Here is a 27,119-nt window from a genome sequence, read left to right as displayed (position 1 = left end):
GTAAAAAAATGTAGAAAATGTCAATGGGTCTGAATACTTTCCCGAAGGCCCTGTATGTAGCATCCAAACAGTTCGACCTACAAATCATGGAAAGGGGAGACTCCTGAACCCGATGGTGTTCTCCCTTTCATTATACGACCCCCACAAGTGTCACGGGACTCCTCTATATGTAACCGGTACTGGTAAAAATAATAATGGTGTATGAAGGTTTTGTGCCTACCCAAAAATGTGCTTACATTTGTGTAAAAAAATATATAGATATGTGTAAAAAAAAATATATATATATAGATATGTGTAAAAAAAATGTTATTGTATCTTGTAGAAAAAGGACAAACACTTAAAATCTTGTTTCTTAATATTTTGTTTTTGACTGTCTTTTTTGCCATTCATGAATGAGTCATTTAACGCATTTCTCTGGGCTATAGCAGTAAAGGGCAGATTCAAACCATTCAATTGAAGAGAAGATTCAAACCACTTGAAACAGAACTGGAAAATGTGAACAAAGGACCAAGTAAATGGTTTTGAAATATATATATTTTTTTAAAGCTAAGTACCCTGTTAACTAACGACTGCTTGATATTTAAATTCAATAAATTCCTTACAAGGTTGACTAAGAAAAACTGCAATGACATAAAAGTGTTGTTTATATCACTGTTCCTTATTTCATCTTCTTAACATCACTGTCACACACACACACACACACACACACACACACACACACACACACACACACACACACACAACAACCCGACTGCCCCAGAGACCTACCCTCAAAGCCTGTGTGCCTTTGAAGACAAGCCCTTCTGTCCGAATGAGAGATGGAGCCAACACTTGCTTATTCGTTAACATTGGATTACGCAAGTTCAGCTCCAACTAACCATTAAAGTGCTACGTTCAGGGTAATAGAGGTGTCTGTCACAGCCATAACGCCTTTTTGAAATGGCTTTCTGGCATATATATTGGCTTCCCAGTGCAGACCGTGCTAACTCACAACTGAGACAATTATTAAGAGACATCGACAAGATGCTAGGTCTGGAGCCTTGGTACTCCCCTGGCTAGACGACCTAGATTTATGAACTCAATTCAGTTGATTTTCGATGCTCGCTCTTCATCACTGTCACAATCACATTCTACGTAAATCTCCAAGTGTACAGTTGGTCTTTTTATTCATTGTGCTTTCTCCACCTCACAATTTATTGTCTTGCTCTGGTGCTCGTATATATTTTGTTAGGACACCCGCTGATCCTTTACATAATACATGTGAAAAGAAGTGTAAGATGCATCATTCACAATATCACTTGTGTTAAATATGACCACTTACTGTAGTATACAGTAAATTACGCTAGCACATCCATAGAACACCATACTTCTGTCCATTTTTTAATCAGGAGAAAACAATGCATTTCAACAGAGCTCCCATAGGAGTGAACATCCACCTCTGGTCTCTTGGCCCTCCCACCCTTATGGGAGGTCAGCTCCTGCTCAGCGCAGTCAAAGCTCTTCTCTGTTCTTATACCCCAATGGTGGAAACAGCTTCGCCCTGATGCTAGGACAGCAGAGTCCCGAAAACGTCTGAAATCTTACCTCTTCAAAGAGTATCTCAGTCTTGTTCCCCCTTGCACTTGTCTTTTCCTACTAACACTGACTTTTCTGATCACTTCTGTATTCAGGAAAAATGTACTTGCTACAACTGTGATATGTGGCTGTCTCACCTAACTATCTGAAGATGACTGTAAGTCAACTGTACATCGCTCTGGATAAGAGCGTCTGCTAAATGACTAAAATGTAAATGTAACATCAACAGAAAACCAACCACATCCTGGTATGGGTGTCAGGATAGTTCCTGTATGTCAGTGGCTGTCAACCCTACAGCCTGGACTGGAGCATATTTGTTAGAGAGCACTTTAGGATTCTTCTTTACAATGCATCTGTCAGAAGCAGTCACTGTTTCTTTACGTTTCTGTGGGCAGTTCCTCAAATAAGCCGTCAGCCTGTTGTTAGTCATGGCACTTTGCTCTCAGTTCACTGGGTCTTCTTTACAATACACTACTCTGATGATACAAACTAGGTCCAAGAGAGTGTGTAAAGAGATGGATCTAGATTCAAATCTCTCTTTAAGAGATGTCTCCCAGATCTATCCCCAGAAGTAGACATCTACACCAAATACCCAATCTGAGTGGTACAGTGCACAAGGGCTCTCCCACACCACATGTCCTGTTAATAATTACCTTATTTACATTAATACCAAAAAACAGAATTTTTGCTGTTAACCAAATTGAAAATGGAAGGCTTTTAAAATATCCACACATTTGTGAATCATTGCATTAATCAAGTGTGCAACATTGTGTGCAATATGTCTTAGGTGAGAAGCATCTGCATAGTTTGAATTGCTATCCCTATTTTGTTTGTCTATATACTATGGTATTTACGGTATGCTAATAGCTACACTCACACATGAAGCAGGCCACACCACAGCCAAGGTTATTGTAACGAGAAAATTAGCAAATCTGATGTTGAAGAGTGATAGATTTCACTAGACTTATGTTAGTAATGTAAATGGCCCTCAAATGATCTTCTGTCCTATTCACCGGTTGCACCTCCATTACTCGGTGCCCAAAAATTGTGATAAATCCAGTCAATCTGGAAGGAGGCTAACAACTTTTTGTCTCATTTACACTATAGTGTCCAGGAAATAGGATGACATTTCTAAAGTAGACAAATATTTAGTAGAAAACAACTTTGCCATCATCATCTTGTCAAATTTTCTTTAGACAGATGACAATGTTGTCATTAGCTATCAAAGGTTGTCAAAAATGTAAAACAATGCTAAAGTTAGCTAGCTAAAATCCAGTGATCTCTCCTCAATCTTAGCTAGCTAGCTAAAGTTATACTGCAAGTAAAGTCAACATGGTGACATTAAAACGATGACAAAAGGTTTTCCTACTAATTATTTACCTCCCTTTGAAAGATCATTGTATTTCCAAGCCACTGTAATGCACTTCTGATTAAATCTTCATCAGCGCTCATTAACAATGCATTGAGTAGAATGCTCATTCGGGTATCAGTCCAAAATTAATGTTCAAAACAATATTGTGACGAAATGTGCAACCCATGAATAGCCAGAGGATTCAGCAGGAAGGAAAATGATGTAACGTGTTCAATCGCAAGTGCAGAATCAATAGCCCAAAGCTCCTGTTTGCTCAGTGGAAACATAGAATGAGCTCACGTGTCCACTTTGAACTGAAAACATAGTAAAGACACTGAGCACGTCCATCAGCTGTACATTACTCACCTGTGAAGAGCACTCACTCTTATTTAAAAAATCATTCTCTTGTACAAATGGATTATTGAGACAATGGGTTTCAACTCTGACATTCTCCTCTCTTCTCCTAAACACACTGAAAATATCATCCATTAACTACAGGCTACTGTGTACACTCATTCAAATGTTTGGTATTTGCTATTGTATTAGGATCCCCATTAGCTGTTGCAAAAGCAGCAGCTACTCTTCCTGGGGTCCAACACAAAACATGAAACATAAAACATGAAACATGACATAATAATACAGAACATTAATAGACAGAACAACCCAAATACATTTTTTTTTTTCAAGGCACACGTAGCTTTCATATCAATACATACACACAAACTATCTAGGTCAAATAGGGGAGAGGCGCTGTGCCGTGAAGAGTTGCATTATCTGTTTTTTGAAACCTGGTTTGCTGTTTATTTGAGCAATATGAGATGGGACGGAATTCCATGCAATAATGGCTCTATATAATACTGTATGCTTTCTTGAATTTGTTCAGAATTTGGGGACTGTGAAAGGACCCCTGGTGGCATGTCTGGTTGGGTGTGTGTGTGTCAGAGCTGTGTGTATCAGAGCTGTGTGTAAGTTTACTATGCGAACAATTTAGGATTTTCAACACATTGTTTCTTTTAAAAAAAAGAAGTGATACAATCAGTCTCTCCTCAACTCTTAGCCAAGAGAGACGAGTATGCATAGTATTTATATCAGCCCTCTGATTACAATGAAGAGCAATATGTGCCACTCTGTTCTGGGCCAGCTGCAGCTTAACTAGTTATTTCCTTGCAGCACTGGACCACGTGACTGGACAATAATCAAGATAAGACAAAACTATAGCCTGAAGAACTTGCTTGTTGGAGTGTGGTGTCAAAAAAGCAGAGCATCTCTTTATTACAGACAGACCTCTCCTCATCTATACAACTATTAATTCTATATGTCTTGACTATTACAGTTTACAATCAGAGGTAACGCAAAGTAATTTAGTCTCCTCAACTTGTTCAACAGGCACACCATTCATTACTAGATTCAGCTGAGGTCTAGAACTTAGGGATTGATTTGTACCAAAAACAATGTTCTTAGTTTTAGAGATGTTCAGGACCAGTTTATTACTGTTCACCCTTTCCAAAACAGACTGCAACTCTTTGTTAAGGGTTTCAGTGACTTAATTAGCTGTGGTTGCTGATCAAATCAAATCAAATCGATTTATATAGCCCTTCGTACATCAGCTGATATCTCAAAGTGCTGTACAGAAACCGAGCCTAAAACCCCAAACAGCAAGCAATGCAGGTGTAGAAGCACGGTGGCTAGGAAAAACTCCCTAGAAAGGCCAAAACCTAGGAAGAAACCTAGAGAGGAACCAGGCTATGTGGGATGAGTATATGGTTGAATCATCAGCATACATGGACACACACACTTTGTTTAAAAGTCATTGGTAAAAATAAATAAATCTTCTTATTATCAATTTATTTCAACCAATCATCAGTCATTTGTGTCAGTTCAGTACATGTTGAGTGCCCTTCTCTATAAGCATGCTGAAAGTCTGTTGTCAATTTGTTTAAGGAAATAGCATTGTATTTTGTCAAACACCATTTTTCCCAACGGTTTACTAAGAACTGACAGCTTGTTCCAAGCCATTATCATGCTTTCATTCATACAAACCAAGCAGGAAAGCACATGAGTCTACAGAAAATGCCCCAAAGCGAGTGTCACCCATTTAATAAGACTGTAACTGTCTAATTATTGAGGGCACTACATGCCTTTGAAATGTCCACATACTGTAGGGCTGGAACAATTACTGTATAGTTGTGTAACCGATGATTATGGATCAAGACCGACATGAAGATAAAATCACTGTCATAACCGTTAAATACACAGTACCAGTCAACAGTTTGGACACCTACTCAATGGTTTATCTTTATTTGTACTATTTTCTACATTGTAGAATAATGGTGAAGACATCAAAACTATGAAATACCACATATGGAATCACGTAGTAACCAAAAATTGTTAAACACATGAAAAACTATTCTATATTTGAGATTCTTCAAAGTAGCCACCCTTTCTTTGAACAGTGGGTTAACTGCCTGTTCAGGGGCAGAACAACAGATTTGTACCTTGTCAGCTCGGGATATGAACCTTTCGGTTACTAGTCCAACACTTTAACCACTAGGCTACCCTGCCACCCCATGCCTTGATGACAGCTTTGCACACTATTGGCGTTCTCCTCTCAACCAGCTTCATGAGGCAGGACCCTGGAATGCATTTCAATTAACATGTGTGCCTTGTTAAAAGTTATTTTGTGGAATTTATTTCCTTAATGCGTTTGAGCAAATCAGTTGTGTTGTGACAAGGTAGGGTTGGTATACAAAAGATGGTCTTTACCAAATAGAGCTAATTTACAACAACAAAAAATGACGTTTTCGTCTTTTGAGCTTCTAGTCATGAAATCTATGCAGCCTACTCAATCACTTTTTTTATAGGAACTGTTTACAGGCCTCCTGGGCCATATACAGCGTTCCTCACTGAGTTCCCTGAATTCCTATCGGACCTTGTAGTCATAGCAAATAATATTCACATTTTTGGTGATTTTAATATTCACATGGAAAAGTCCACAGACCCACTCCAAAAGGCTTTCAGAGCCATCATTGACTCAGTGGGTTTTGTCCAACATGTCTCTGGACCTACTCACTGTCACAGTCATACTCTGGACCTAGTTTTGTCCCATGGAATAAATGTTGTGGATCTTAATGTTTTTCCTCATAATCCTAGACTATCGGACCACCATTTTATTACGTTTGCAATCGCAACAAATAATCTGCTCAGACACCAACCAAGGAGCATCAAAAATCGTGCAATCAATTCTCAGACAACCCAAAAATGAATTGATGCCCTTCCAGATTACCTCTGCCTACCCAAGGACGTCAGAGGACAAAAATCAGTTAACCACCGAACTGAGGAACTCAATTTAACCTTGTGCAATACCCTAGATGCAGTTGCACCCTTAAAAACTAAAAACATTTTCCATAAGAAACTAGCTCCCTGGTATACAGAAGATACCTGAGCTCTGAAGCAAGCTTCCAGAAAATTGGAACGGAAATGGCGCCACACCAAACTGGAAGTCTTCCGACTAGCTTGGAAAGACAGCACCGTGCAGTATCGAAGAGCCCTCACTGCTGCTCGATCATCCTATTTTTCCAACTTAATTGAGGAAAATAAGAACAATCCGAAATGTATTTTTGATACTGTCGCTAGATAACTAAAAAGTAGCATTCCCCAAGAGAGGATGGCTTTCACTTCAGCAGTGATAAATTCATGAACTCCTTTGAGGAAAAGATCATGATCATTAGAAAACAAATTACGGACTCCTATTTAAATCTGCGTATTCCTCCAAAGCTCAGTTGTCCTGAGTCTGCACAACTCTGCCAGGACCTAGGATCAAGAGTGACACTCAACTGTTTTAGTACTATATCTCTTGACACAATGATGAAAATAATCATGTCCTCTAAACCTTCAAGCTGCATATTGGACCCTATTCCAACTAAAGTACTGAAAGAGCTGCTTCCTGTGCTTGGCCCTCCTATGTTGAACATAATAAACGTCTCTCTATCCACCGGATATGTACCAAACTCACTATAAGTGGCAGTAAAAAAGCCTCTCTTGAAAAAGCCAAACCTTGACCCAGAAAATATAAAAACTATCGGCCTATATCGAATCTTCCATTCCTCTCAAAAAATTTTGAAAAAGCTGTTGCGCAGAAACTCACTGCATTCCTGAAGACAAACAATGTATATGAAATGTTTCAGTCTGGTTTTAGACCCCATCATAGCACTGAGACTGCACTTGTGAAGGTGGTAAATTACCTTTTAATGGCGTCAGACCGAGGCTCTGCATCTGTCCTCGTGCTCCTAGACCTTAGTGCTGGTTTTGATACCATCGATCACCACATTCTTTTGGAAAGATTGGAAACCCAAATTGGTCTACATGGACAAGTTCTGGCCTGGTTTAGATCTTATCTGTCGGAAAGATATCAGTTTTTCTCTGTGAATGGTTTGTCCTCTGATAAATCAACTGTACATTTCGGTGTTCTTCAAGGTTCCGTTTTAGGACCACTATTGTTTTCACTATGTATTTTACCTCTTGGGGATGTCATTCGAAAACATAATGTTAACTTTCACTGCTATGCGGATGACACACAGTTGTACATTTCAATGAAACATGGTGAAGCCCCAAAATTGCCCTCGCTAGAAGCCTGTGTTTCAGACATAAGGAAGTGGATGGCTGCAAACTTTCTACTTTTAAACTCGGACAAAACAGAGATGCTTGTTCTTGGTCCCAAGAAACAAAGAGATATTTTGTTGAATCTGACAATTTATCAGATTACTCTGGACCCTGATCTCTCTTTTTGACGAACATATCAAGACTCTTTCAAGGACAGCTTTTTTCCATCTACGTTACATTGCATAAATCTGAAACTTTCAGTCCAAAAATGATGCAGAAAAATGTATCCATGCTTTTGTTACTTCTAGGTTAGACCACTGCAATGCTCTACTTTCCGGCTACCCAGATAAAGCACTAAATATACTTCAGTTAGTGTTAAATACGGCTGCTAGAATCCTGACTAGAACCAAAGAAATGGATCATATTAATCCAGTGCTAGCCTCCCTACCTGTTAGCCCTAGGACCATGCCTCAGGACTACCTGGCATGATGACTCCTTGCTGTCCCCAGTCCACCTGGCTGTGGACTATCTAGAGATAGCAGGAGCGGTAGAGGAGCGGTAGAGAGATACTCTTAATGATCGGCTATGAAAAGCCAACTGACATTTACTCCTGAGGTGCTGACTTGCTGCACCCTCGACAACTACTGTGATTATTATTATTTGACCATGCTGGTCATTTATGAACATTTTAACATCTTGGCCATGTTCTGTTATAATCTCCACCCGGCACATCCAGAAGAGGACTGGCCACCCCACATAGCCTGGTTCCTCTCTAGGTTTCTTCCTTGGTTCTGGCCTTTCTAGGGAGTTTTTCCTAGCCACCGTGCTTCTACACTTGAATTGCTTGCTGTTTTTTTTTGTTGTTGCTGGGTTTCTATACAGCACTTTGAAATATCAGCTGATGTAAGAAGGGCTATATAAATACATTTGATTTGATTTAAGTCCAAATTATGGCAAGAACAGCTCAAGTAAGCAAAGAGAAACTAGAGTCCATCATTACTTTAAGACATGGTGGTCAGTCAATTCGGAAAATTTCAAGAACTTTCTTCAAGTTCAGTCCAACCATTAAGCGCTATGATGAAACTGGCTCTCATGAGGAGCTCCACAGGAAAGGAAACCCCAGAGTTACCTCTGCTGCAGAGGATGAGTTCATTAGAGTTACCATCCTCAGATATTGCAGGCCAAATAAGTTCTCAAGTAACAGATACATCTCAACATCAACTGTTCAGAGGAGACTGCGTGAATCAAGACCATCATGGTCGAATTGCTTTAAGGAAACCACCACTAAAGGACACCAATAATTCTTGGCTTAGGCCAAGAATCATGAGCAATGGACATTAGACTGGTGGTAATCTGTCCTTTGGTCCGGTGAGTCCAAACTTGAGAATTTTAGTTCCAACCACCGTGTCTTTGTGAGACACAGAGTAGGTGAATGGTGAAGTCAAGGCACACTTAACCAGCATGGCTACCACAATTCTGCAGCGAGACGTCATCTCATCTGATTTGCGTTTAGTGGGACGATCATTAGTGAGACGATCAATGACCCAACACACCTCTAGGCTGTGTAAGGGTTATTTGACCAAGAAGGAGAGTTATAGAGTGCAGCATCAGATGACCTGGCCTCCACAATCACCAAACCTCAAACCAATTGAGATGGTTTGGGATGAGTTGGCCCGCAGACTAAAGAAAAAGCAGACAATAAGTGCTCAGCATATGTGGGAACTCTTCAAGACTGTTGGAAAAGTATTCCAGGTGAAGCTGGTTGAGAGAATGCCAAGAGTGTGCAAAGCTGTCATCAAGGCAAAGGGTGGTTACTTTGAGAAATGCATTTTTTATTTTTTAATACTTTTTTGGTTACTATGTGATTCCATGTGTTATTTCATAGTTTTGATGTCTTCACTATTATTCTCTAATGTAGAAAATAAGTAAAATAAAGAAAAACCCTTGAATGAGGAGGTACGTTCCAACTTTTGACCTGTACTATATATATACAGTGCCTTCGGAAGGTATTCAGACCCCTTAACTTTCTCCACATTTTGTCACGACTTTGTCAGAGATTGTTATTTGTCAGTGTTGTGTTTATTGTATAGGTGCGTGACGGGTCCTCGTACCCATGTATGTTTATATTCTATTCTTATTAGTGTTATGGAGCATGTTACGTGGACATTCATTAAAGGACTCCATTTTACACTCCGTTTGACTCTCCTGCGCCTGACTTCCTGCCACCTATACACACGGCTCTGACACATTTTGATACGTTACAGCCTTATTCTAAAATGAATTAAATAAATAGCAAAATCCTCAGCAATCTGCACACAATACCCAATAATGACAAAGCAAAAACAGGTTTTTAGAAATTTTTGCAACTTTGTTTAACATTAAAAAAACTGAAATACCTTATTTACATACAGTGGGGAAAAAAGTATTTAGTCAGCCACCAATTGTGCAAGTTCTACCACTTAAAAAGATGACGGTAATTTTCATCATAGGTACACTTCAACTATGACAGACAAAATTAGAAAAAAAATCCAGAAAATCACATTGTAGGATTTTTAATAAATTTATATGCGAATTCAAACATTACTGGAAAGACCTGAAAACAGCTGTGCAGCGACACATTTTGCTATTCAAACAATTATAATGGTGACCGTGGTCATTTGGCTGACCAATACCGTTATTCAAAATGTCATGACCATCACAGCTCTACTCCATACAGCATCAGTCACGTCTACATCTCTCATAGCTACTACTTCCTCCCTCACCAAACAGAAAAGGACCCAACAATCAAAAGGTGCAAAACTTGAGAAACCAATATGACATCTATCTAACAAAACATAAAGTAAAATGCTTTTATGGATGCACAAATATAGCAAGTTTGGCCCACATACTCATTGGCTTTGTTTACGAACTTGAATATGGAGTCCAATACCTATAAACCCCTGGTTCACATCACAATAAAACTCTGAGCTGTACTGCCATTTTTCAATTCAGACATTGTTATTCTATGTGCTATTACGGACCAGACATTTAAACCTGTTATATATCCTGACCTATATAGATTTGTGGAAACAAGCTCATTCCATGTCCCTCAGTGATGACTCCATCCTTCCATCACTATGGTAATATATTCTATTCAAATCAAGCATACTTAAAGGATATCACTATTTGGCATAGTTCATAACCAACCAATTGATTAGGAAAATGTGTTACAATTATTGGATTTCTGCCTCCACAATCCATTGTCATGGAATTTTCATAGCGAGGCACCATTTCCCAAGTCTGATTGAGCCCAGTCATACTACTGAAGATGGAGCATCCTTGACCCAGCACAGTCATCCAGCTATTTTCTATCTGCCCAGCGAGCGTTTTATGGGGATAAAGGAACATTATAAGGGCACAAGGCGAGACACAGGAGGCAAATGGTTAGAGTCTTTGTTGTTTATTTAATCCAAAGGGAGTATGCAAGAGAATGGTCTTGGACAGGCGAAAGGTCAAAACCAGGTTCTGAGTCCAAGAGGTAAAGAGTGGCAGACAGGCTCGATGTCAGGGCAGGCAGAAGGGTCAGGCAGGCGGGTACGGAGTCCAGAAAAAACAGGCAAGGGTCAAAACCAGGAAGACTAGAAAAAGAAAACAGGATCATGGGGAAAAACACACTGGTTGACTTGAACAAACAAGATGAACTGGCACAGAGAGACAGGAAACACAGGGATAAATAGACCAGGGAAAATAAGCGACACCTGGAGGGTGTGGAGACAATCACAAAAACAGGTGAAACAGATCAGGGCGTGACAAACAGAACATGTGAACTGCTATTTTAAGTGTTGATAAATGAAGAAGAATGATTTGCCACAATATTATTGCTATATGGCATACTACAGTGATGCACCACAATATATCGGCCAGTAACAAAATTATATTGAATTATCAATTTTATATTAGTGCCCACCACTACTAATTTCCCCTAAAAGTTTGTGTCTGGGCTCAGAGTGGGGCTAACCACATCTCTATAACATTGGCAGCGCTGAGCAAGACGTCCATCACCCAACCTCGACAATAAGGACACGGGATATTCCCCACGCTGTGATCATTCCCCTCCTGCTGGCTCACCGCCTGGGTGAGTCTTTACTCTGGTAGTATGCAGCAGGGTGATACCCACCTAGCAGACCGTAAAGCACACAGAGGTGCTGTGGTAGAATGCAGCCGGCCAACTAGCAGACCGTAAAGGACACAGAGGTGCAGTGGTAGTATGAGGCTGGGCGTTACTAACCTAGCAGACCGTAAAGCACACAGAGGTGCTGTGGTAGTATGCAGCCGGGCGTTGCTAACCTAGCAGACCGCAAAACACACAGAGGTGCTGTGGTAGTATGCAGCTGGGCGTTGCTAACCTAGCAGACCGCAAAACACACAGAGGTGCTGTGGTAGTATGCAGCCGGGCGTTGCTAACCTAGCAGACCGCAAAACACACAGAGGTGCTGTGGTAGTATGCAGCCGGGCGTTGCTAACCTAGCAGACCGTAAAGCACACAGAGGTGCTGTGGTAGTATGCAGCCGGGCGTTGCTAACCTAGCAGACCGCAAAACACACAGAGGTGCTGTGGTAGTATGCAGCTGGGCGTTCTAACCTAGCAGACCGTAAAACACACAGAGGTGAATGGGATCCCGGAGTGTTAGCGCTGCTCTGGGGCTGGGCTCCATGTGATGTAACGTTATCCACTGGGCTGCATCACAGGGATGAGGCTGCTTAGTGTGAGGACACTCATCTGTTCCTTCTCAGGCTAACAATGTCAGGAGGGAACAACAAAATGCTCTTACGCACGCACACACATGCGCAGACACACACACACACAAACCCACACTCACACACACAATGAAAGGAGGGAGCAACAAACACCCACACACAAAGGCATGTTTCCTCTGAAAAATAATCACATAAAGAGTGTATATCAACAGCCTTGCCAAGCTAATGAAGAATAGTAGGTTTCATTATGTACCTTACTGAGAAAACGTCTCCCATTGAGTCTGGTATGATACTACAACTTATGGATTGTACAATGCTTGTGTTTGTGAAGAAATAAACAATGTCATACCGAGTTTTCCTGTATGCACCGTAGACAGCCTGTAGGCCAGATAAAAGCCACAGAGGCGACCTATTTGCTTGGTTGTAATAAAGGTATTTCAGACGTTTTACACCACAGCCCCCAAGTTTAATTACAGCTACCACAGTCAAGAAATGTCCACAGAGAATACATACAGGGAGTGAACTTGGCCACCGCGATAAGAAACCGGGCCTCTGGGTTGAATGGCGCAGGAGAGGATGGCTGCTGTTTTATTGGCTCTTAACCAACCGTGCTATTTTGTTTGTTTTTCACATTGTTTGTAACTTATTTTCTACATAATGTTGCTGCTACTGTCTCTTATGACCAAAAATAGCTTTTGCACATCAGAACAGCGATTACTCACCTCGAATTCAACAAATATTTTTCTTTAATGAGACGGACTAAAAGGATATACAACAAACACCTAACAGGCCTTCATCCCCGTCATTCGCAGGAGAAAGAAACTGAGATTTCACGCAAGGAGATCGGGTGCCTTGTGAGGATCAGGCAACGAGTGGCTAATCTTCCTTTGCTATCCGTACTGTTAGCCAATGTTCAATTGCTGAAAAATAAATGGGACAAACTAAAAGCACGTATATCCTACCAACGGGACATTAAAAACTGTAATATCACATGGTTCACCGAGATAAAGCCGGAAGCACCAGTGACTCGGTCTATGAAAAAGTGGTCAGATGAAGCAGATGCTAAACTACAGGACTGTTTTGCTATCACAGACTGGAATATGTTCTGGGATTCTTCAGATGGCATTGAGGAATACACCACATCAGTCACTGGCTTCATCAATATGTGCATCGATGACATCGTCCCCACAGTGACTGTACGTACATACCCCAACCAAAAACCATGGAGCACAGGCAACATTTGCACTGAGATAAATGGTAGAGCTGCCGCTTTCAAGGAGTGGGACACTAACCCAGAAGCTTATAAAACATCCCGCTTATGCCCTCCAACGAACCATCAAACAGGCAAATCATGAATACAGGACAAAGTTTGAATTGTACTACACAGGCTCCAACGCTCGTCGGATGTGGCAGGGCTTGCAAACTATTACAGACTACAAAGGGAAGCACAGCTGAGAGCTGCCCAGTGACACGAGCCTACCAGACGAGCTAAATAACTTCTATACTCGCTTTGAGTCAAGTAACACTGAAACACACATTAGAACATCAGCTGTTTCGGACGACTGTGTGATCACGCTCTCCGCAGCCGATGTGAGTAGGAACTTTAAACAGGTCAACATTCACGAGGCCGCAGGGCCAGACGGATTACCTGGATGTGTACTGTGAGCATGCACTGACCAACTGGCAAGTGTCTTCACTGACATTTTAAACTTCTCCCTGTCTGAGTCTGTAATACCACCATGTTTCAAGCAGACCACCGTAGTCCCTGTGCCCAAGAACACTAAGGTAACCTGCCTAATTGACTACCAAGACCTCTATACCAGGAGGTGTTAGAGGAAGGCCATAAAAATTGTCAAAGACTCAAAGACTAGTCATAGACTGTTCTCTCTGCTACCACACAACAAGCGGTACTGGGGCGCCAAGTCTAGGTCCAAGATGCTTCTAAACAGCTTCTACCCCAAAGCCATAAGACTCCTGAACATTTAATCAAATGGCTACCCAGACTATTTGCATTGCCCACAACTTACCAGGGAAGTTGACTGAGAACAAGTTCTCATTTGCAGCAACGACCTGGGGAATAGTTACAGGGGAGAGGAGGGGATTAATGAGCCAATTGTAAACTGGGGATTATTAGGTGACCGTGATGGTTTGAGAGTCAGATTGGGTATTTAGCCAGGACACCGTGGTTAACACCCCTACTCTTACGATAAGTGCCATGGGATCGTTAATGACCTCAGAGAGTCAGGACACCCGTTTAACATCCCATCCGAAAGACGACACCCTACACAGGACAGTGTCCCCAATCACTGCCCTGGAGCATTGGGAGATTTTTTTTAGACCAGAGGAAAGGGTGCCTCCTACTGGCCCCCCAACACCACTTCCAGCAGCATCTGGTCTCCCATCCAGGAATGTGCATATTACCCTTATTACCTCTGTACCGGTACCCCCTGTATATTGCCACGCTCATTGTTATTTTACTGCTGCTCTTTAATTATTTGTTACTTTTAATTCTTACTTTTTTTTGTATTTTCTTACAACTGCATTGTTGGTTAAGGCCTTGTATGTACGCATTTCACTGTAAGGTCTACACATCTGCATGTGCCAAATTAAAATGTGATTTGATTACAGAACCATGTATTTATAGAGTTGGGACACTGAGGTTTCTGCATTATGATGCATTTACATGACACTACAACATTATATGGCAGCCATGTTAGTGCCCCATTAACATTACATACAGTAGATACAGTAAAGGGGTCAATGGAACACAGACGTTCCATTGACCAGATTGCGCACATTCAACAAATCTGATCTAACAAAGTGGATATTCGTCAAATCCGTCACGATTGATGTATTGAAACAGGCCCACAATGTGCTTACTTAAGTCCAATTTGGATATGTTCTATGTATGTTTTCGCTGCATAACATGTTTAAGTTGTCCCTTTTAGGTTTAGAAGAAGTGACTGCTAAATGCTACATCCTGTTCATATAAACTGGTCAGCATAGCTAGCATACAGAAGTCGTTGATGGTAGTCAGTCATTTTTAACAGTAATGCAGTTGATTGGTAAAGATGTGTTGGGGTTCACATCCATACAAGCATTATACTCTGATTTTTACCTCAACATAATGTGAAATTCACATGTAAATAATAAACTAAATGTAGATACATTTTTCTGTCCATTGGCTTTATAAACATTCTCATCTTGCGTATGTCTATAGTGAATTATCTTAACTATGATGGGATAATGTTGTACATTAAACTCTACAATATTCTTCTGGTCCTCATTGGGGTGTACTAAATGGCAATTATTAATGATACTAAACAAACAATGATAATGTCTTGGAAACATTTGCAAATTGAGATCTGAGCAAAGGAAAATATCCCCTGTCTGAAATATCAACCGAAAAACGATTTATCTATCTAAACATAGCCTAATTGCTCATTATGAAAGTTGTAACTTTAGGTCTATTGGATAGGCTACAGTTGACATATTGACTAGCCCATGTAAGATAAAACAATGTTTTTCTCCTAAAGCAATAACCTGTTTTGTATTTGTAAAGTAGGCTAGCTTCCCCCACAGCCCGTTTCCCTGGCAATTCCATTGTTGTGGTGGAGTTCTGTTGACCTCTAATTACTGCATCTATGGGGAATATAATGTCTGGAAGGAGAATTAAATCAAATCAAATCTAATCCAATTTTATTTGTCACATACACATGGTTAGCAGATGTTAATGCGAGTGTAGCGAAATGCTTGTGGGTTATTATGATGTGTTTACATGACACTTACATCTCCTATGGCAGCCATGTTAGCACCCCATTAACATTACATGGGGAATATTTGAATAATGCTATACTCCGAGTCGATATTCACGTAATAATAAGGAATTACCCTTGAACATGCCCACAAATTGGGGAAAACAAACATTCTTTCCCATAGACACCAAGCGTAAAAGAGCCAACTTTGTGGTTGATGTTTAGGTGCTGTGTAGCGCAATGTAAATGTAACCAGGTCAAACCTACATTGTGAACCTACAGTTCACAATGCTCCCACATAGGGAATAGAGCCTGCTAGAACAGCCCTGTGGCTTCAGGCTATTCAGAATGGGAGAGTGGGAAATGTAGGCAACACGTAGCTATAGGTCTATAAGGGGAAACACTTAATCTAGGTAAGACATTTAACTTGTTTAGTATAGTCCATGTGCAACTCCACTCACTACTTGTATCTGTATAGTCAATTTGTTTGTGTTGTTGGTCTTGTCGGTCAGTAGCTAACTCACTCACGTGGTTGCTAGCACCGTCATGAAAAGGGGCAATACAATACAAATCTACATGTGCTCCACAGTGCAGAGGGCTACAGATGTAGGATCTTAATTTGCTCTCTCTTTTGTTGCTGAGAATTGTCCTACACTACAGGAGATGCAAACGTGTAGTGTATTTGATTATTGAAAAGGTTGTTAATGTTTGTAATTTCCACTTTGAAATTTCAGACTTGATTTGCCCTAACGAAAAATGTATCAACCCCAACAACAATGTCCATTAATTATAATCCACATAATAATTCACATTTCCTTTTGCTGTAGGATTATTTTCCTGCTGTAGCAAACTGGCTCAAATGAAGATCCTACATCTGTATAGGGGTGATCCTTATTGTACACTCCTACCGTTGGCCCCATTTTATTATACTGTTCAGGATGAGTCACTGGGCTGATAGATGCCCTCCAGTAAGTCAGACTTGAAATCCATGACCAGTTTACAGGCCAGGAGCAGGACTACTGTATGGGTTTGTCCCTCCCCCACCCTTTACTGATGATGAGTTACACAGGATGTGGAAGCACTGACCCCAGGTCAGTTGCGTCAAAGCGTGGAGTCTACTGTAATGTGACACAACCAGGGTAGAAAGGGGACCTCGGGCTCCTGCAAGACACCAGCTCAGATATAGCCTTCAACATGCAAAATCTTTGTAGGGGCAGTAAGTAGCTATGGCACTGTACAGTTGTTTGTATGAGATTGTGTATTCAGTCAACTATTTGAGAACATAGACCATATCATTATCATGGAGAGTAAGATCTACGGTAACCTAGGGTGAACACAATATAATGGTTCAGTACTTACAAAAACTGAAGAAAATCAGTTGTCTTTAAACAAAGATGAACTTCTCTTCTACTCCATTAGGCCTGAATGTAAATAACACATTAAAATGTCACTGTATCTCTAAATACAGAATCATGATGTTTCCCATTCAATTAAAAACATCAGACATGAAGATAATGAAAAATAAAATTCACTTAGAAAAATGGTCTGATTCTCTGCTATGCAAGTCAGGTAGGTATATGTATGGGATGCAGGTAGCCTAGTGGTTAAGAGTGTTGGGCTAGTCACTGAAAGCTTGCTGGTTTGAATCCCCAAGTCAGCAAGGTGAAAAAATCTGCCATTCTACCTTTGAGCGAGGCAGTTAACCCCCAACAACATCTGCTCCCCTGATGTTGATTAAGGCAGCCCCACACACAATCCATTATATTCAGAAGAAATATTTAAGTTGAATGCATTCAGTTGCGCAAATGACTAGGTTTTCCCTTTTTGTCTGGAAGGTTAAATATTGTAACTCTTGTTTGTTCACAACGTATCCCTGTTAATAGAGAGAAGAAGAAACCTCTGGAGCAGGGATGAGTAAACAAGATGATGTCATTTATGACCACAATCTCATTTGTTCACTTGACAATGGCTGGACTAGGGGTCAAAACCTCTTTAAAGACATTTGAAATCCATTAAGTTTGGAAACAGGGTGCTCTGCTTAGGCTGCTTCCTTGTGCAGGCAGCTCAGAGAGAAATGCACCCTCTGGCTACAGTTATTGACTCACTACCTCTGTGGCCTCCCCCTCAATGCCCTGCCATTTTCATTTGCACTCCAATTTCCTTTGTCTACAGGGTAAACAACCTATGAGTATCATGGGTGTACATCATCATTTATTCTCACACATCGTGAGACATAATCACCCTCTCCACAGAATGTGCTTATCTCTTTTTTTTGCCACAGCTCTAGTCACCCTGATTCAGATATCTACTGCTTGATCCGATTTCATGCACTGTGTCAGAGGTCTCCTGAGAAGTGGTAATCCAAGAAACTTCTCACAACTTCTTAATCTTCTCTGTGTTTCTGTTCCACACACACAAACACACACACACTGTTGCCAGCCCACAATGTTTCAACCTCGTCTGAAAGTTCCTTCATTCAGAGAAGGCCAGCTAGCTCAAGCATGACAAATTACTACGGGAGAGCTGGTAGCCAGAAGCCATCGTTATCTCCCTGCTAATTACAGTACATGCACTCTGACACACCCTGGGCTAAGCCGAGGAAAATCAGCTCTCGTGAAATAATTAAGCCTATTTGCCGCCTGTTGGTAAGTCCCGAAAACAAGACCTTGGTTGGGGAGATGATCAGAAGGATGGTGTCAAGGTCTTAGAGCACTTCGATCTGGTGGCAGTCGAGCGAGTCAAGAAGTGACGGCGCACTTCCTGATCCTACTGTACCCACATCCATATAGCGTGTATAGCTGCAGCAGATCCAGCACTTACAGTACGTCTATGACCATCACTGACTGGCTTTGTTGAGCTTGCTGACTGGCTTTGTTGAGCTTGCTGACTGGCTTTGTTGAGCTTGCTGACTGGCTTTGTTGAGCTTGCTGACTGGCTATGTTGAGCTTGCTGACTGGCTATGTTGAGCTGGCTGACTGGCTATGTTGAGCTGGCTGACTGGCTATGTTGAGCTGGCTGACTGGCTATGTTGAGCTGGCTGACTGGCTATGCTGAGCTGGCTGACTGGCTATGCTGAGCTGGCTGACTGGCTATGTTGAGCTTGCTGACTGGCTTTGTTGAGCTGGCTGATAGGCTGACTGGCTATGCTGAGCTGGCTGACTGACTGACTATCAGTTCCATTCAGACAGAGGGTTTAGGTTCAGGACCAGTTGTAGCCTACCCACCCTCTATAAACCTACGGAAGACACTCACAAGCATCTCACTTACTGACAGTTGACATGCGCTGTATGTTAATGTAGCAACAAACAGCATGAATTAATCCAAGCATGTATAGAATAGCATGAGAGCATGAATTAGAAAATACTAACGTGGTGGATTGATGCCAAGATCAGTATATGTGACAAATTACATACACAGCATGAGTCTTGTAGAAGCAGCAGAAATGTTACTTTTTAGTTTAGGGTAGAAACATGACATTGTCAAAAGCAGTGGCCGAGTAGAAAATTCAATCAAAGTTGGAAAAGGTGTCAGTATCACTGGCAAGAGATAAACGGAAAAGCCTAGAGAGCAATAAGGGGAAATCTTGATTACAATCATGGTCATTATGAGAAAAAAACGTGCAAACTTCAAGCATTCTTCATCATCTGTCAAAAGGAATATAGCCCACGATAAATTTGCATCAAGGGCACAAAATGACGGGTACGAATAAAGGGAAAGTTATTTGGCTCATTACAAGTTGGCTCCTCTTTCAGATCAAAGCTAGCAGAGCAAGAGAAATGTGTCATCAGAACATCTTATCCATTTCAGCCTCTAGGGCCTGTCTAAGTTGTGTTTTTTGAGCAAAAATTATCATTATCTAACTCAAGGAAAGAAATGGGCCGGTGTGGGGACCTCAAGGAAATAAGTGGGCCGGTGTGTTTGAAATGCCAGCGCCGATTTCTGGTCCCAGTCCACCCCTGACCAACAGTGTAATACAGTTAGATGCAGTTATATTGATTGTTCTCTCTCGCTCTCTAGTTTCCAATGAACACATAAGTCATAAGGAGATGGAAGAAAGAAATTGAATAATAACAATGGAATAATAACAATGGAATGAGAATGGAAGTAATGAAACAACAGTGAGTGGGAAGTTTGAAACTGAGGCTCTGAGTGCCTAATCGCAAGCTCTTGGAAAACCTCTTCTGACACATTGCTCCAACACAGGCCTGCTATGACAGAACTTGGTAACTAGGCAGGCTCTCCAGCATCTCCAGCATGAATATTAAAGTGACTACCTCCTGCCTGTCAGCTAGGGCATCGAGGGCGAGATGACACTGGGCAGAGCAGGGAGCATGGTAGAGAGGCCAGGCAGAGAGACATGGCGCCTCTGACAGAGACTAATGGAGTGCTCGCTCAAGGTGGCAGGCAGAGCTGTGTCAACCCCTCTGTCTGACCGATGGAGTCCTCCCATCGGCCATCACTTCACAGCTTTGATAACTTATCTCTATATCAGAAAGCCTGTAAATACAAGGGACTTCAGCTGATACCGCCTAACATGGCTCAGTTGGTAGAGCAGGGCGCTTGCAAATGCCAGGATTATGGGTTTGATTCCCGCTGGAGCCACCCATATGGAAATGTGTAGACGTTTGACTGTAAATTACTTGAGATAAAAGCCTCTGCTAATTGATATATTTTATTATTATTATATTAGTCACACACCCATGGCTAACACCCAAGCAACAGTCAAAGATCTTGGATAGGACTAGCAAGTGGCAAAGGAATTACAAGGAGGATGTGGTTTTGTATCAAACACTAAGACTGAGGTCATCTCTCTCTAAGACCAGCTCAGAGGCTACACCAAACTGATGTACCTCACAAGCTGAAGGTTGAGGTCATCTCTCTCTAAGACCAGCTCAGAGGCTACACCAAACTGATGTACCTCACAAGCTGAAGGCTGAGGTCATCTCTCTCTAAGACCAGCTCAGAGGCTACACCAAACTGATGTACCTCACAAGCTGAAGGCTGAGGTCATCTCTCTCTAAGACCAGCTCAGAGGCTACACCAAACTGATGTACCTCACAAGCTGAAGGCACATCCTGATCTTGTAGACCACAACTGGGTGATAAAGCATCATGTGGTCTATACACACCATGTGGTCTGAACACTATCATACCTCTGCTCTTGACAAGAGGATGGGGGCTAAGTAGCATTTAGGTAAGTAGGAAACAGGTAAAATTGTCTTCTCTCCCCTTGCCCACCCTAATGACAGCCATGTTTCTAAAAGACATAGCTTGCCACCTTCATTTATATGCATGACCAGCCCTGAGGCCATCACACTCATAATCAGATAAATTAAAGTGGGCTAGCAATAAAAATCAAGGTGAGTCATAAAGATTTGTCCAACATTTGTCCATGGACAAGTTTAATTTATTAGAGTCTTTATGTGGAGTTACATGTTCAAGGTAGTGGTGGTCCCGTAGGGTTCAGTTGGTAAAGCATGGCGCTTGCAACACCAGTGTTGTGGGTTTGATTCCCACAGAGGACCAGCACAAAAATATGTGCACTCACTACTCTAAGTTTCTCTGGATGAGTATCTGCTAAATTCCTAAAATGTAATATTGCATTGTGAATCACATATTGGTACTATGACACGGTAGTCTGCCATTATGCTATCTTAATGGATATTGATCAACTCCAAGTCTTTAGTAATTGCATAATATAGATCTCATCTGGGCTGATTCAATTTGATTACTTTAAATATCCTGTTGATTACAAAGTTGTCTGATAACATTTCAGTCAGATATAACAACTGAAAATCAGGATGAGTAAAATAATGGAACATGGTTAAAAACATCCATGCATAGATTTTTTTTATATTCTATTATTAGGCTACATATTTCATCACATTACATTTCATGAATTAAAATTATATTTGGCCTTATCTAAACTGAACAAAAATATAAATGCAACATGTAAAGTCTTGGTCTCATGTTTCATGAGTTGAAAAAGAAAATCTAAAACATTTTCCATAAGAACAAAAAGCGTATTTCTCTCAAATGTTGTGCACAAAATTGTTTTCTACCCATGTTAGTAATCTGTCTACCTGACAGGAGTGGCATATCAAGAAGCTGATTATAAGCAGCATGATCATTACACAGGTGCACCTTGTGCTACAGTGAGGATGTAAACGTACACTTTAAAATGTGCTGTTTTGCCACAGAACACAATGCCACAGATGTCTCAAGATTTGCAATTGGCATGCTGACTGCAGGATTGTCCACCAGAGGTGATGCCAGAGAACTGAATGTTAATTTCTCTACCATATGCTGCCTCCAACATCGTTTTAGAGAAATGGCAGTACTTCCAACCGGTCTCACAATCACAGACCTCGCCACTCCATGACCTCAACATCTGTCCTTTTCACCTGTGGGATCGTCTGACAGGGTGCTGGGGAGTATTTCTGTCTGTATTAAAGCTCTTTTGTGGGGAAAAACGAAATCTGATTGGCTGGGCCTGACTTCCCAGTGGGTGCAAACCTGCCTAGCCATGTGAAATTCATAGATCAGGGCCTAACTTATTGCTTTTAAATGACTGATTTCATGATATGAACTGTAACTCGGTAAAATCATTGAAATTGGTGCATGTTGCGTCCATATTTTTGTTCACTATAATATTTAAGATCGTGTAATTTCCTATCGGCTACTGACCAAAAATACCGTTTTGAATAAATCAACAAGTTGGTTAACCTTAATAAAATATGATATTGATCTCAAGGTTTACGGTGGGAACCGATAACATTTATTTCAGCTTGTTGATGACAAAATCAAGTTCACCGAGAGAGAAACTTCGTGCGTATCCCTACTCCTTGTTGGCAGGCTATAATTGACCACATAAACAGACAGACGCCATACAGAATAAATGTGATTTTTTTTTCTTACTACCTTATGCACATTAGTAGGCTTTTCAAAATATTCGTTCAAATAATTATTCTGCGACAATTGCATGGAAACCCCACAACTTCTATTGATTAATAATAACAAAAATGTATCTAGGACTTACCTGCGCAGCCATAAATGAGAGATCCATTGTGATACGCGTGTGAGGACACCTCTGTCTATCTTGAAACAGTGTCGTGTCGCCCTTGTATTCCCCAGAAGGACATTAGAACGTTCTTCCCATCAACATTGCATTTTCAGACCCAGCAAACGTTTATAGCGTATGAAAGTAAGTGCAGCCGGATAGGCGACTATGGAATTTGAACAGACGATAGCATTTACAGAGAGAGGGAAAGAGCGCAACAGCCGAGAGAGAAAGAGAGAGAGAGAGAGAGAGAACCTTTATTATCAAGAGAACCACAAGATCCTGATGTCGCACCTTTCGCCCTCTTTTTGAATAGCTTACAGTGACATGAACCCTAACGGCTATTCACGCCGTGTTTTCCTAGTGATGACGGAGTCTAACTGGGTTGTTTCGCCTACTCGTCGCACTTTCATCAGTTAATGTTGAGATACAACAAGATACAACACTATTTAACTCTAAGCTCATTGGGAGTTTGGAAGAAGGAAATGCAATGTCTAAAAGTGATGACAGTCAATTCAAAGTTTACGATAGCTTTGAGAGCGAAGATCATAAAATGTTTTGCCTAAACAACTGTCTAGTGTAGTAGCCAAGATTTTATGTGTATGCAAATGACATTCAGTCAGGGTAATAACCTACATCAGAGCTATAACTGCTACTCCAATGGTTTATTTCTAGCCATTTAAACAAAGTATCCCAGCTTCCATCTTGGCCATTACCCTATTACTGTCCACTCGACTATTCCACCACTTCTTAATATGATATGGAATACAAATTACAGTACATCATTCAGGTCTTCCAGCTGATATCCTTTCCCAATGCATACTATATTGCGTAATGATATTCTATTTATACATTTTAACCAGATAAATTATAAACCCTAGCCTTTTGGGGGCCCTAAACAAGCTATTTTCTAACACATTTCCTGCAATTCTACACATTTTTCCATGGGGCATTGAGAATTTTTAGCTGTTTTATAAAACATTTAATGCAATTCTACTCTTCGCCATGTTGCAGAGATAATTATTTTGCGGTTTTACAGTTCATTTCCTGCAATTCTACCCATTTTGAGAGAAATCTTTGCATTTTTCAAGCTAATCTCTTGCAATTCTACACATTTTGTCATGACTAATGCTATCGAAGTGAGAATGACCATCAAAATCAATTGTGGTCCCCTGGAGGTCAGGGCCACTGGGCACGTGCCCTGCGTGCCCGGTCGGTATACTGCGATGATTACTACAAGTTTAGATAAGAGGCTAGACTAGCTACCAGTCAGAAAATTGTTAGCTGACAAGGCTAATTGAGTGACTGTCAGTTTTTGCAAGCAAAAACTGCTGATTCCCAACCAAATGTAGAAATTGCACCTGGTTTATTCTAGTATTCTTACTCTCAATAGTAAATTGAGTCCCCGACTGTTTAAAAAAAACATGTATTTAATTGGTCAGAGGCCCCCCAGCTGCCGCTGCTGTCGCTTATGCCTGGGGCTGGCCCTGATTGATGTATCATCTCTGGGACCCAGACAGAAATTCTTCATGTGATCTCTTAAACGCATCAATATTTCATCCACAGCTTTTTCCCAGCCTCTCAGGAATAATTTGGGTTGGGGAGAGACTAACCTGCTGAGCCACCAACTACCTTCCAAACAAACTGCCAAATGGGAGCGCACCTTGAAAGAAAGTTAGCTGAAGGAAATTACAATGAATGCTCCCAACAGGTCCGCTTGTTACCAGGAGGCCTACATTGTTTGTTCCAAAGCATCTGCCACACCTAAGGTCAGGGCGAGTTAATCTTGAGGATAAAAACTTTTTGGAGGTCATTAGACTTTGGCAGCTGTGTGTGAGGGTTAGGGTCATCAGCCAATAGTAGGAAACGGGGCACAACAGATTGGTATATATTAGACTTTGCATGTAGAATCCTCCTTGTCCTGGAGTACTGGTACACAACTGAGAAATAAAACATCTGATAGGGGGAAATGTAAAGTGTTGCAATGTTGTTAATAAATACTATGCTGGCAGTACTAAAGTTTTCTGTGGGAATTGGTACTTGTTTGGGTAGATAGATTATAAAATTCTACCAGAAAGAGAGAAAAGGATGGCAATGCCCAAGAATGGACGGCAACTTTGATTTGTTTTTCATCTTTCTCTTTTTTTTAAAGCAGACTCAACTTGACTGTAGTCTTTCTGTTTATTTTTATACGTCAATTTCATGACCCCCTCCACCTTCTTACAAGTAACAACCTTGAGCCTGGTCAAAGGTCATGTCCAACAGTACTTTCCTCAAAAACACTGAAATGGCACTGTACAGAATATTGACTGTACAGTACAATACAGAAAAGCTGCATTCTGTGTTTTATGACGACAGTTATTACAATATTATTACTTCTCCCATGGTCACATATGGTTATTTAATTACTCTGCTACTTTACAACTCATTATGTCCATGGTTCTGGGGGAAACAATACAGCCATATCGACATGCTCCATACCAGCTCTAATTTTGGCCATAAACCCGATAAGACATACAGTGGCTTGTGAAAGTATTCACCCCCCTTGGTATTTTTCCTATTTTGTTGCCTTACAACCTGGAATTATAATAGATTTTTGGGGAGGTTGTATCATTTGATTTACACAACATACTGTGAAGATGCTAAATATTTTTTATTGTGAAACAATCAAGAAATAAGACAAAAAAACGCAAAACTTGAGCGTGCATAACTATTCACCCCCCTAAAGTCAATACTTTGTAGAGCCACCAAGTCTCTTGGGGTACGTCTCTCTAAGCTTGGCACATCTAGCCACTGGTGTTTTTGCCCATTCTTCAAGGCAAAACTGCTCCAGCTCAGTTGGATGGGTTTCGCTGGTGTACAGCAACATTTAAGTCATACCACAGATTCTCAATTGGATTGAGTTCTGGGCTTTGACTAGGCCATTCAAAGACATTTAAATGTTTCCCCTTAAAGTGTTCCTTTAGCGGTATGCTTAGGGTCATTGTCCTGCTGGAAGGTGAACCTCCGTCCCAGTTTCAAATCTCCGGATGACTGGAACAGGTTTCCCTCAAGAATTTTCCTGTATTTAGCGCCATCCATTATTCCTTCAATTCTGACCAGCTTCCCAGTCTCTGCCGATGAAAAACATCCCCACAGCCACCACCATGCTTCACTGTGGGGATGGTATTCTCAGTGTTGGGTTTGCGCCAGACATAGCGTTTTCCTTGATTTCCAAAAAGCTACATTTTAGTGTCATCTGACCAGAGTACCTGCTTCCATATGTTTGGGGAGTCTCCCACATGCCTTTTGGCGAACACCAAACGTATTTGCTTATTTTTATCTTTAACAGTGGCTTGTTTCTTGCCACTCTTCTGTAAAGCTCAGCTCTGTGGAGTGTACAGCTTAAAGTGGACCTATGGACAGATACTCCAATCTCCGCTGTGGAGCTTTGCAGCTCCTTCAGGGTTATCTTTGGTCTCTTTTGTTGCCTCTCTGATCAATGTCCTCCTTGCCTGGTCCGTGAGTTTTGGTGAGCGGCCCTCTTGGCAGGTTTGTTATGGTGCCATATTCTTTCCACTTTTTTAATAATGGATTTAATGGTGCTCCGTGGGATGTTCAAAGTTTCAGATATTTTTTTATAACCCAACCCTGATCTGTACTTCTCCACAATTTTGTCTCTGACCTGTTTGGAGAGCTCCTTGGTCTTCATGGCGCCACTTGCTTAGTAGTGTTGCAGACTCTGGGCCCTTTCAGAACAGGTGTAGATACAGTATGTGTAGACACTTAGATTGCACACAGGTGGACTTTATTAAACTAATTATGTGACTTCTGAAGGTAATTGGTTGCACCAGATCGTATTTAGGGGATCATAGCAAACGGAGTGAATACATATGCATGCACAGAATTTAATTTTTTTTTTTCCTTTTTTTAACAAGTAATTTTTTAAATTTCACTTCACCAATTTGGGCTATTTTGTTTATGTCCATTACATTACATGTAATCCAAATAAAAATGTATTTAAATTACAGGTTGTAATGCAACATAATAGGAAAAACGCCAAGG

General features: G+C 41.0%; 1 protein-coding gene across 2 annotated transcripts in view; it reads right to left on the bottom strand.

The window, feature by feature from the left end:
* The window catches only part of LOC118387220 (uncharacterized protein C14orf132-like), a 28,926-nt gene extending 5,511 nt beyond the window's left edge, over positions 1 to 23,415 (bottom strand). The window contains exon 1 of one of the 2 annotated variants that reach the window (XM_035775383.2): positions 23,055 to 23,415. In XM_035775383.2, the coding sequence (XP_035631276.1) occupies positions 23,055 to 23,081 (27 nt within the window). In that variant the 5' untranslated portion in view covers positions 23,082 to 23,415. Of the gene's footprint in view, positions 1 to 1,584; positions 1,732 to 23,054 lie in introns of those variants that run through there. The other variant, XM_052524054.1, reaches the window with a different exon arrangement.
* Positions 23,416 to 27,119: the final 3,704 nt, after the last annotated feature.

The sequence above is a fragment of the Oncorhynchus keta genome, chromosome 8 (genome assembly GCF_023373465.1).
Source record: "Oncorhynchus keta strain PuntledgeMale-10-30-2019 chromosome 8, Oket_V2, whole genome shotgun sequence".
NCBI lineage: Eukaryota > Metazoa > Chordata > Actinopteri > Salmoniformes > Salmonidae > Oncorhynchus > Oncorhynchus keta.
This window is presented reverse-complemented; position numbering and strand designations above follow the sequence as displayed.